The following is a 12873-nucleotide window of genomic DNA, read 5'->3' as shown; positions in this document are numbered from 1 at the left end:
TATTGGCATCACAATTTCAAGGATACCTACAGTTTGTCAAACATGGGTACCATAATACAAAAGTGGCAACCTTTATGCCATGACTGAAACCACTATGCCAGTGATGGACACCGTTATTCCAGTGCCATCCTTATGCCAGTAATAAATGTCCACAACATGTGGCAAGCATGGCTATCAGTATGCCAGAGACTTTGTTATCCCCTTCATGTCAGAGGTGATCCCCGCATGTCAGGGAGGGTAACCATATGCTACACGTGTTGCATAAGGAGGGCTTTGGGGGATAGGGGGGGGAATCCTGCCAACGAGGACAATGTTTGCCAACAAGAAAATGGGAAATTGACACAGCTCCAGGTGAGCAAACACACTTTCATTCACATATATAGGCACATTCTGCCACAGATAAATGCACACAGACGCACACAACACACACACAACCACACAGATCAGTTTTTTCACTTACCTATTTCCCCTGCTCCTGTTTGGCTCCTGCTCGTTATGTCTTCTGTTTCACTTTCATGACCACTTCCTTCTCCTCTGCCCCGCACCCAACACATTGGCAATGCCAGTTGGCATTCTTTTGCCCTGTGTTCATTCACTCAGGGTACCTGACAGCACAAGGCCCTCTTTTTTGGAGCTTATGTAAAGTTACGTAATATGCTAAGGGCTAATGAATTTTATTGGTGTTTTTATGGGATGAATGGATGTCAGAATATTGTTAGCAAAAATATTGTCTGACATAATTATCGTGCCTTGAGAATTTTTCTAAATTGTTGTCCCATTGGATGTAGATTTATATTTCTCAATTTTTGTCAAGATCTGCTTCACATTTATCTGAGCACTTGAAAACATAAAATCATATCTGGTGAAGACCAGCGAGAAAATTGCAGGTCTTCTCCAGGCTAAGCATGGCAGGCAGTTAATTGTTACTCTGTTGATCAATGGACCAATACCTATTTCTCTTCTAAGAATGCCTCGTTTAAGAAGTGTTTCCTATGAAGAATTACTGGTGGAAGTGCTGCTCACTAGGAGAGCAAGATTAAACATACATTTTTCCTTGCCAGATATATGTGATTCATGAAGTAATTTAGTCCTGAAATTCCAAGGTCCTGAATGAGTTATCTCAAAGTGCTAAACCCTTTTGGAACATTTAGATCTTTATAACCTGTCTACTAGAAACATGTTAGATTGACAGGGATTTGGAAACTGATGGAATTTCGCATATGAATCAGTTTTAAAGGTTGACCTCACCAGATCATATTGCCATTCTCACTTTTGCTCATGTTGTGGTCCAGACAATGGAAACCTGCCAAATTTCTGTGCCTTAGACGTGCTCAGCAGGGGAAACTCAGGCACATAACTGGCTTAGCAAAAAGGACATCATTGAAAGGGTAGATTTCTTTGACTTATATTGCATACTCTAAATGAGCATAGACTACACATTGAGAAAAACATTTGCCACATGACCAGCTTCAGTACTTTCAGAGAGTGTCCTTATATGCGGGCTGGATCCCACAGTGTCAAAGATGATAGCAGAAAGGTGTGTTCTTAGGTCTGGTGTCAGCCAAGACCTTTTGATTCTACTAAAATAGAATTGATTTCAGCCGCCTCCTCTCTTCATCCATTGGTCTGTTGTTGTGTCATTCCCATTTTGCTTCCATCCATGACAGCACACAGCCTGGGTCAGTGAGTCAACCTACGTAAGCCACTGGTTAACTTCAGTATGAGGGACTGCATTTTGATCTCTCACAAGGAGCACATGTGCACACAAGCTAGTTCCTTCAGTGCCAGTGTTTTTGTTTTTACATTATAATTACTTTAGTGTTGCCTTTGTTTTTAGAGCCTGATGTGATGGGAGGAAGCTTCTGCTGTACATTCCATCTTTATCAGATCCCAAATGCTGCCAATGATGTTGTAAATTCCTTTTGAAGTGTTTTGCTTTTCTTACTGCTGCTATTTCACAGCATATCGGACAGTGTCCATTTGAAACTTTTCTGTATTAAGTTATCCTCTTTTTACTTACTTTCTTTCTGAGTTTGTCCTTCTTTCTTTCTTTCTTTCTTTCTTTCTTTCTTTCTTGCTTTCTTTCTTTCTCTTTCCTTCTTTCTATTTCCTTCTTTTATTCTTGCCTTCCTTCATTCTGGCCTTCTTTCTATTTTTCCTTCTCTCTTTATTTTTCTTTCTTGTCTTCTTTCATTTTTGCCTTCTTTTTTTCCTTTTTCCTTTCCTTTTATTCTTCCCTTCTCTCTTCCTTTTACTCTTTCTCTCTTGACTTTGTTTATTTCTTTCTCCTTCTTTCATTCTTGCCTTCTCTCTTTCTACTCTCCCTTTTTTCTCTCTTTACTTTTCTTTCTTTCTTTCCTTCCTTTCTTTCTCTTTCTACCAGGACGTTTTGATGGGCCTAGTTATTGGTTCCATTTCGTTCACTTTCTTAATTCCTTCCATGGATGACTTCTCCTTCAGATTGAGGTGGTGGAGCACAGCTTGTACTTCATCTCTCGCAACCTTCTTAAGAAGAGCTAAATCTTTCATGTGGACTCCAAAATCTGGTCCTCCGATATTTATGTTTACCTGGATGTACTCCACTCTCTAGTCCTTTTGATTTGTTTTTGTTTTTTTGGGAAACAAAGCGGTCCACAGCGCTCCTCTTCTGTCCTCTATGTATCTGACTTTCCTTTCCTTTCTGAATTGCACTTCTCTGTTCTGCTCTCTAACAGGCAATTTCGTTTTACCAATGCTTACCTTATCCCTACCAGCACTCCTCAGTATCGAACAGTGCTGTTTTGTCCCCTATTCTATTCATGACCTAAAGACAGATGCTCTGCATGACCAAGTCCAGGAAGGAGAGCACTGTCCTTACAAATGCCCACTAGAGCAATTGCACCTCCTCCAGATGACCTGGCCCTGTTGTTTCACAATTTACACCTGTTAGCCCCAAACTTATCACTGGCAATAGTTTTGCTTAGCAGCAACTTGCAGATTCCTGATACCTACACCAAAACTCCCAAAGAAGCATTTACAAGAATGCCAGTTCCTCACAGGAATCATGCAGATGTGACCTAGGAGTTAAGGAGGTAAGTGATGTTGCATATTCATCAAGTGCAACTCACGTTCTAGATCACATCATTATGGTAACTCACCATGGGAGGGAACTGTGGCCAAGGTGCACCCTCATGCACTAGCGGGCAGGAAGAGATAAAGCACAGACACAGCTCAGAACTGCATGCATCATTCTTCAGGGATAATCCCGCTATACAGATCTGTGATCCCCTGCAAGAACGGTATAAGGATTCAAGATGCATCTCTATGTTAATCAGATTGTGACAGCACAGTCAAGGAAGTCATTCAGTGCCCCCATTGGAGGCCACCATTTTATGTAGAATGCGTTCCACCATCAATGCTCTTCCAGTCACAGCCACACCCTTGAATATGACTTCAATATTCCCAGTTTAGAAACTGCTGTTGGCATGTACTGAGCGAATTACATGCATCAACGTTTTTTTCACCTATAGACAGTAAGAGGCAATTCGCAGAATCATCGAATTCCTCCTCCTTCAAGACTTCATCTTCTATTTTTGTGGCATGTTTGATAGCTATTTTCACCATCGTCGACCAAAGCGCCTTTCCCATACACTTGCTGTGGTTTGTTCTAATAAATTATATAGGGAAGCAGTGTAAGCGCATGAAGTGTTAGATGCCTTATCGAAGCCGCATCAACATATCGGCGTGGGGGTTGGACTTAAACCATGTCTGGAGTTGGACTCCCAAGTCAAGCCCACCTCCATTTCCATTGTGATTCATAAGGGCTACCCCGGGGACCTGATTCCCTGCCTCCTGTTATGCGGCCTTGTCTGTGTGTCCAGCTCAGGGTAACTCCCCCAACCTCAAATACATTTCCTTGATTTGTGCCACTGACAGTGTGCAGTACACTGGGCTCATTACACTGCCAAGGCCCCATCTTGGCTGCTTCCCGTGATCGAGGGGAGTGCAGTGCGTCCACAAGCAAGGCCAGTGCACTACCACAACTCAAGATAACATCCTGGGAGGAGCTTCCTTTCCTCTGTCAGGAGCTTCTGGTCTGTTGGTTCCCGAGGCAGTCAGGGCACACACAGTGGTTGATCTGCTCAATGGAGCCTAGAAGACAGCAGCCATTTTTTAAGCCAGGTAGGCTCTGTTCCCCCTTCTCTGCCTGTTACAGTGCGCATAACTCTTATTTAATGCTTTCGTTTATTTATCCTGTTTGTTGTTGACCTTTCTCGATAGTGCATTATTTAAATGCCTCGTCTAGTTATACAAATTCATCGGTACTCCCTGTTTTGACTTGTATGGAAAGTGGGGCATTGGAATGTAACTAGTTCCAACACACAGTCTGTCGAGTGAACAAGGTCCTATGTCCTCTTGTTCTTCTGAGGGCCACTTGTTTGACTTTTGACCACCAAACCACTAGATTGCATCTCATCTCCAACCCAGCAAGATGATTCTGTGTTAGAAAACGCCTAAAGCCTTACCTAATTAAAAGAGACTACTTATTCTGTGAAGTTGAATGAAATGTTATTTACACATTCAACAGACCCTGCAAATCATACTGCACTTCAGGCTCTTCACCCTTGGGCCTCTCTTCAGGAGTGGAAGATACTTGGATTCTAAAGCTGAAGTAAAGTGCCGGTACCATTGTAGCTCATGAAGCACCTTCCAAATCCTTGGACTGATTCGTACTCTTATTTCCAGTCTTAGGTGAGACTTGAGAATGGAAAAAGCAGAATTTCCGCGCCAACTGCCCAGTTCACAAAATTATGTTTTGGCAAAATGTCTGAAGGTGAATAGCTTCTGCTACCCCTGGGCAGCCCTGGCTGGGTAGCCAAGGGTATCAGCTGTCACTCCTCAATTATACCATGTCACACCCCACCCTTGCTGACTTCCACGCACACAATGACATACACATACATGCAACTCCCCTGCACAGTAATGTATTCCTCACTCGGACCTCCAGCAATAGTGCATTTTGTAAAAAACATGCAGGTGCCGTAGCTGTCTACAAGCAACATATCTTTGCAGTCACCCCCATGGCTTCGGGTACTTATGTGAGTCAGACAATGATGAAATAGAAATTAAGGGTTGAAGAGATTTCTTTAAGAAGCTTTGCACTTTTAATGTCTCTCCATTTACTTTTCAATCACAACCAATAGTTTTCACTCCATGTTCTTTCCCTAGTCCCTAGGACGCAAAGAGAGTTTGTTGATGAGCAGCGGTGGGCCAGGGGGGTCTAATCTGTGGCGTGTTAAGTGGGAGGGCTAAATGAAGCATGATGTATTTTCGGCTACCTAAGGCATTTTGGCAAATCGACATCCATGCGTAAGTCCATCTACAATATAATTAGAATAAAGAGACGAGAACGTGGATGTTCCTTGGAGAAAACTAGTGGGGATAGCTATTGCAAATGTTTGCAACACCAACAAAGATGGAACTCAATAAATGCAAAACACTTGTGGGAATTGATTTCTTTATCAATTTAAATGTGGAAAAATGAGCTGAATTATAAACACCACCTTCAACTCAGTAAATTAATTTCAGGTTGCGTGTGGGCAATGAATGTAGAAGAATCTATGGGCTTTATTACGAGTTTGGCAGTCCACGGCCCTCCAGACTCGTCGGGGCACAGTGGTGGCGGTCTTCCGACTGGCCCATTACAACAAGGGTGGTCGGGCTGCCCTTGGACCACCGCAATCGCAAGGGATCAGAGATCGCTGGCAGTGGCGCGGTGATATTGAGGTCGCAATATGATTGGCGGCCTGCTGAACATATGACGAGTTTCCTCACGCCACACTTTTCATGGCGGTGCGACCGCCATGTGGATGCCCACAGGGGGCCCAACATATGCACCCCTGTGTGCATGCACACCAGTACCTGCATGGCATGGACTGCAGCAGTCCATGCCGTGCAGGTACTGCCTTTGGTGTTCCCATTGCGATACCTATTTCATAGGCTCTGTCCCGGGAACACCAAAGAACCGCTCGCAAGACAGGAGAAAACTCCTAATCTAGCGGGCGGTTTGTACATGGGTTTGGTGGTGCGGGATCAGGGCGTCCCGCTCCTGCACCGCCAAACTCACAATGAGGCCCTATGTCTACTTACTAAAGTGGTGTTGGCCACTTTTACTGTATTTATAACATTCTAGCCACTTGTGCTTAATGCTTGTGCTTAATGTACACGCCAATCTGATCCACTGTCATGTTTCCTTTTATTATACTACTGCCACAGTTTTTTCAAAAGTGTTAATGTGTTCTAAGAAAAGTATAGTAGTGAAGTATATTAGGGAACCAACAAGCAAACAATGTAAAACAATTTATTGAAAAACTAGACAGTCATCTAACACAGTTGTTTGGGCGATGCCTTGACAGATTAAAGATCTTCACTGTATTTCATTGTTTCTTTACAGACATTCACAGCCTGGTGCAACTCTCATCTGAGGAAAGCCGGAACTCAGATTGAGAACATTGAAGATGATTTCCGAAATGGCCTCAAGCTCATGCTCCTTCTGGAAGTCATATCAGGTTAGTTTTGAAATGATTTAACTCATCTCATCTATCCTGAGCGTTACCTTGCCAGAGAGGTCAGGTGACAAAAATAATTATTCCTATTTGTTTTTGGGACCAAGACATATAGTCTATTCCACGTGTTATTTATCCTTACACTTCTTAGTAACTTTACTACTTTTGGCTATTCACAAATTCCGAGTGTAAAGTTCCTCAAAAGAGTAGACTTAAACATCTCCACCCCCTGAAAAATGATGGGCAGTAAAGTTTGAGAGTATTAGTTCCTAATGCCAAAAAGAAACAGTAATAAGTCCAGCACCACACATGGCTAAATGGTGATACGGCAGCGCCCTCCCATAAAAAAACATGGAGGCAGGGACTTGAAATAAAACCACATCGGAAATAATGTTAAAATATATTAAGTTAATTAAAATTGTTTTTATTACAAATAAATATAATTATAAAATATAAAACCTTTTCAATTTATAAATCAATGCAACATTAATGTTGTTATTGAAATATAATACAACTATTTTTAATAAATTCTGTGCATCACTTTTAACAATAATTAATGCATAAAAAGGCACCCTTTTAAGTTATGTGGGAATTTATTTTTTAATATAACGTTTGGAAGATAATTTTAATTTAATTTAATATGTTTAAATAATTAAAGATTTAATTCAAATTTAGGTTATTGGTGCAGTATCCTTTTTTCTTTTGTTCTACATTTTAAATAAATATGTACAATACATTTTTGATAATATTTAACCCCTTCGCCGCGGGGCAAATTCCGCCGCGGTGCGAGAGGGGGCGGGGTTGGGCGTGGCACTCCCGTACTCAGGACGGCCCCCGGCCATCATAAATCACGGTAGGCGTGTGCTCATGACGGCCGGGAGCCGTCCGAACTCCGCGCGGGCGGAGCGGCAACGTTTGGACGGCTCCCGGCCGCCATGAGCACATGCCCACCGTGACTCATGACGGCCGGGAGCTGTCATGAGCACTCAAAGAGTTAATATAAATATTTATTTACTAGTTTATTATAAAGTTTAAAAAACTCTTTACATCTTCGCTATGATTTACTATAGGAAGACCTCCACCTCAACTCTGTGGTAGAATATAGTGAAAATGTAAAGTTTTTTCAACTCCCCAAGAATTTTAATAAAAATATTTTTATGTGAAATAGTCATCTAAACTAATTTATAAATGTATTATAAAAACAAACCAAAACAAACATTGCTATAACACTATTAACAAAATTTTGAGTTACATTAAAAAGTAAATTTTCATCTAAAATAAAAAATACATTTTCTGCTATTTATTAACAATTATTAAAACTAATGTACAGAAATATTCGAAAGTAATTTAATTATATCTTAATAAAAAATAATGTTACATTAACGTAAATTCAAAAAAGGTTGTTAAAATATTTAATAATTCAATAATAAATCTGTTTTATTTTTGGATTGTTTCAACCATTATATTACATTTTATGGTAACATTTTCAATTATTTAATATATTTTAACTTACATTATTTCATATGCTGTTTATTTTAAGTCCTCCACCCCATCATTATTTGCTATGAGTGGGTGTTTTAATACCAGGGTTTGGGCACGTGTGGTGCTGAATTAATCCAGTCTGAGCTGATGTAATTTACTACTGTTTCGGGTCCCTTTTTTAATGTAGTAACTTTAAGGATTGAAGTTTGTGAATACCAGTGGGGTTGCTCTTTTGTGGGTGTGTGCATGTCCATCCCTAAACCCCTCTCTAACCCTCCCAAAACCCCTCCTTACCCTTCCCATGTACTATTAGGTGTGCCCCTTTTTTCCAACCATTGCCCCTGGTCATCTCACATTCACTACTAAGGGCCTGATTACGAGTTTGGCGGACAGGGTTACTCTGTCACAAACGTGACGGACATCCCGTATTACAAGTCCAATATATTCTATGGAACTTGTAATAAGGTGGAGGGGATATCCGTCACGTTTGTGACGGAGTGTCCCATCCGCCAAACTCGTAATCTGGCCCTACGTAGTAAACTTACATGTATGAGGATCGCCCTATAGAAAAGAAAGGAGAGGTGGAGGTGGAGATTTATACCTGTAGGTTTGTGAATAGCATTTTGGTAGTACTTTAGTAGTACTATTTAACATTACTAAACGTGCAGCAAAATGCAGGTTGTGAATAGGTCCCATTGGGCAGAAATTCTTAAGTGTAAGAGAGAGCTGAACAAAGGCCCCACGGCCACCCCTTTTAATTTCCATAGCCCCTCATATAGCAGTCACTATCTCTTCTCATTTCATCATGTACGCATTTCAAGACAATGTAGCTACAAGTGAATCGTGTTTATATATTTAATGATATAAGTTGGAGTGTCAGGAGGAAAGGGGTTACTTGATGTCTGTACCTTTAACAAACTTCCAAGTGAAGGCCCTTTTAGCACAGGGGTTGGAACTCTGAGATTTGTGGTAAACACTGAACCCCTTCAGTTCTGCTGCAATGCACAATGGCAGGTGAAACTTGCTTCAATTTCCTGGATGGAGAATATGAAATAAATATCAGCATTTATAGAATTTGGTGCAGAAAATACCGATTCTACATGTGCACATTCATTTTTAGAGAAACACTCAGAATCAGATCTATTTGCCTCTCCCAGTTAATACTGCAAACCAAGATATTGATATTTATTGAGCGTGGTCAACACCTAACCTCCTCTGCGCTCCTTCTAATCAGGGCCTGAAGGGTGTAGAAAGAGCGCAATTGCATAGAATGGTTGTATAAGAAGAACAACATAAGTCTGTGTTAACTTCTCAATTATGGCATGTTTGCACGTCCCTACCAAGCCATGTACTGATCCACATTTCTGGTATTTTAATAATCCTATACATCCTCATGCAGGTGAACGACTCCCTAAACCTGACCGAGGGAAGATGCGCTTCCACAAAATTGCGAACGTCAACAAAGCCCTGGATTACATTTCTAGTAAAGGAGTGAAGCTTGTGTCTATTGGTGCCGAAGGTATGTTGGTTTTCACGTTGCATGTGTAATGTCCTGGGCATTTACGGCAGCAGCACTGGGTTACTTCTTTTTACTTTTATCTGGAAAGAGCAGCTAATGACGACGGAAGAATTGTAGGGGGGGCGGGGGCGACACTATCACAGTTAATGAGAAGAGAATAGGTTCCTCAGAGTATAACAGGAAGTTGTGGTTTGTGTCTCAGGAAACTGAGTGGTGTGAGAAAGGACATTTTTGCAAGGCTTAGTTGCTCAACGCGAAAGGATTGAGTTTGTTTTATCTGAGAGGCTTTTTTAAAGAGATCACTGCAAATAGCAGACGGAACAAAATAAACCAAGGGACATCAGAGCGCAAACATAAATAGAAGCCAGCTACTAGTGCAGTGGGCGGCAGAAGTGTCAGTTGTTTAATTAATTTAGTACTACTGAGGTGAAATAAACCATTCTAGTACTGAGCAAGAAATTGGCTTTCTGTAACAGAGTTTAAGATTAGCCACGCATTCATGCCCCTAACAATAATTGTTAAGAGGTTCATTTTTATACTCTTACAACCTGGTGCCAAAAGTCCAAACATTATAGCCCACAAAGGTGCACTGGTTTCTTTGAGGAATCCTTGCTCAGTCTTAGGTTACTGAGTATCCCACCCCACAAGATCTAAATAAGGCCCTATTTTTAAAGAGAGAGTAAGGCTTACCTCAGAGAAAATATTTGTGGGAAACGCGCAATAACTAGATAAAACATCAGCACAGATAAACAATAAAGCACTTTGGATGTCAAAAACATGTTCATTAAAAAGACAAAAATATGATAAGAAAAATGAAGGATATCGAAAAAGAATAGGGATCAAAAGTAATAAAGAAAACAAAAACCGGCTTATAGGAACGCATTGGTAAAATCAGTTCAGTGTTATCCCACGACAAATGTAAAAAAAAAAAAACATAACATGAAAAATGTTCAGAGTGTTTTCATGTGGTTGGTTGATTCCTAGGCATCCTTTGTAGAAATGTTGCAAGTGATCATAGCTGAGGAAAACCAGGTTGTTGGAAAAGATACAGTCTGAGAAGTACAGTGGTAGTGAGAGGATAGGATGGTGCAAAAACTAGAAGAGGGGACCTTGTTTGAATAGCCAAATTATATGGAAGGGCGGCCACTTTCCCAAACTTAGCCACTGCTCTTTGCTTAATGTTTTTCTGTATAAATAGAAAAATAATATAGGTAGGCTGTCTGGTTTTAGATTTAAGCCTATAATAACTATTAAAACCCCACCGAAAGGGAAATAGCCCTCGCCAGTGTAAATATGTAAACACTGCAAAAAACACATGCACAACCAAAAACTAAATGCCATACAAAGAATGAAAAGGAGAGTGAAATAGTCATTTTCTTCTTCCTGAGGGGGCAATACAATGTAACTTTAAACTGTAACTGCAAAGCAGCAAGAAAGACTGGGCTAACATTATTCTGCTTGAGTTTTGTTGTTTAGAGATGTCACTAAAATATTGTGTCTTGTTCCTTTTGCTTTTTTCAGTTTTATGGTCTTTGGTCTAAAGATGCAGGCTTTAGAAGTATGTTTTAGGTCTTAATATGTGCCATCACATTTACCCACAGAGAGTGGGTAAAAACCCATGATACATCATCCCCCAGTTTCCAGTGAGTCAGTATTGATATTAGGTGAATTGCTAACACCTCAGGCTTTAAACATTCAAAGCAAGGTAGAGTTAAAAGTATATGTGAAAAGAGAGATATCACCAAGCATTTGGGGTCGTGGTGAAAACATGACACCAGACTTTAGGAACATGGAAAACATGGAACGCAGTGTCACTTGGAATGCTGCTGCAAAAAGGATTTTCCCCTAAGTTCAATAAAGATTGGAATGATATTGTTTGTATTTGCAGTGATTCAGCTAGGTATCTGAAAAAGATGTGTGATGACGTGTCAAAATCGATACCTGAGCTGAAGTGCTTTCCTGTAAGAGATCCTTGCCACTTGTTAGATGGTATGCTGAAAGCATCTTTATAATCTTCAGAGTTAATGAAGAATGCTATTGACTTTTTAGTCCATTCTGGTGCACTGTTTTGTTATGCGCGGGAACTAAAATGCTAATATTTATCATTTTGTGCTTTGTGTAGCATCAAAGAAAGAGTCATCCCAATTGTATCGCTTAACTGATGGTTCTCAGTCCAAGTGCTGTGCATGCTATATTATCCATGAGGCAACCGATAACAGAATTTTTGCTGAGTGATAATGCCAAAGGCAAGCAATGTGAGCATCTTTGCTCGCATATTGATAGTGATGTGAAAAAAAGTACACTATTGCATTCTTAGATTTTTAGAGGAAAATATAACTGCTGTAGTGGACATAATAAAAAACTAGAGACTGAAAACACCTTTGTCTGCCGCGTGTTCATCATAATTGGTGTAGATGTGAAATATCTCCTTCAAAGTAGGCTGGATGAAACCTTTAGTGACTTTGGAATGGCAACATGTTTCATGCTAGAGTGCTTGCCACTTGGTAAGCAAAGCAATGTTGAGGAGCAATTAAGGAACTTTTATTTTACAATGTATGAAAAATGGCTTGCAATGATACATAGAAATGTCCCTTCACTAACCATGGCATTGAAGTCAATGAAACCTCACTTTGGTGTTCTGTACGAGTTCTAGATCCCTTCCGTAAAGGGGAATTTACTCTGTAGTTTCAAATGTGCTATTTCATTTTTGACCGCTTCAATAACTCTGAGGGCATAAGCGCCCAGTTCAAAGCAAATGTTGCAGAACCTGCCCAGAGAATCACAATCTTCAAGTGCACCAGTATTGGCATGGAAAGCTAGGTCAGTGGCCATAGTTAGCAAATTGTGTACTGGATGTTTTGGCGTTGCCCATCTCAACTGTCAATGTACCCCCATCCCCGTCGTCCCGTCCCGCAGCTCCCTGTAGGTCATCATCTCCACCCACTGCCCACATCGATGTCTACCCTAGGCGTCAGTTGGTGTATGTGCACTTACATGGCATTGCAGATGTTTACTGATGGGTTACCTGTCGCTCCCTGTGGGGACGTCTCCCCCGCTCTCAGGTCGGTGTCGGGGCTGTCCCATCAATGTGCATTAAGGCCTGGAGTAGTCCCTCCCATTGCGTTGCTATAGGTGTCTTCCGTAGCCCCATTTCCTCCCGCAGGATGGCAATTCCCTCTGCTTTGGCCCATGCTAGGAGCGAGTACCTCCATGCCCGTATGAGTGGCGGGTCTTGTGCCTTCCATCTCTTAGTTAGAAGCCGCTTAGCTACCACCAATCCCAGGTCAAGGAAGCGAGAGGAGACTTTTGTGGCCGGGGTCCTGCGAA

The 12873-nt window shown here is 41.1% G+C and overlaps 1 protein-coding gene across 1 annotated transcript in view; it reads left to right on the top strand.

Annotated features, from left to right (window-relative positions):
* ACTN2 (actinin alpha 2) overlaps positions 1–12873 on the top strand; it is a 266246-nt gene that overhangs the window by 87310 nt on the left and 166063 nt on the right. The window contains exons 2-3 of the mRNA XM_085611425.1: positions 6434–6548; positions 9427–9546. Of these exons, the coding sequence (XP_085467551.1) occupies positions 6434–6548; positions 9427–9546 (235 nt within the window). The remainder of the gene's footprint in view (positions 1–6433; positions 6549–9426; positions 9547–12873) is intronic.

This window comes from Triturus cristatus, chromosome 6 (genome assembly GCF_964204655.1).
Source record: "Triturus cristatus chromosome 6, aTriCri1.1, whole genome shotgun sequence".
NCBI lineage: Eukaryota > Metazoa > Chordata > Amphibia > Caudata > Salamandridae > Triturus > Triturus cristatus.
The sequence above is the reverse complement of the archived record's forward strand: the minus strand, read 5'-3'. Positions and strand labels throughout refer to the sequence as shown.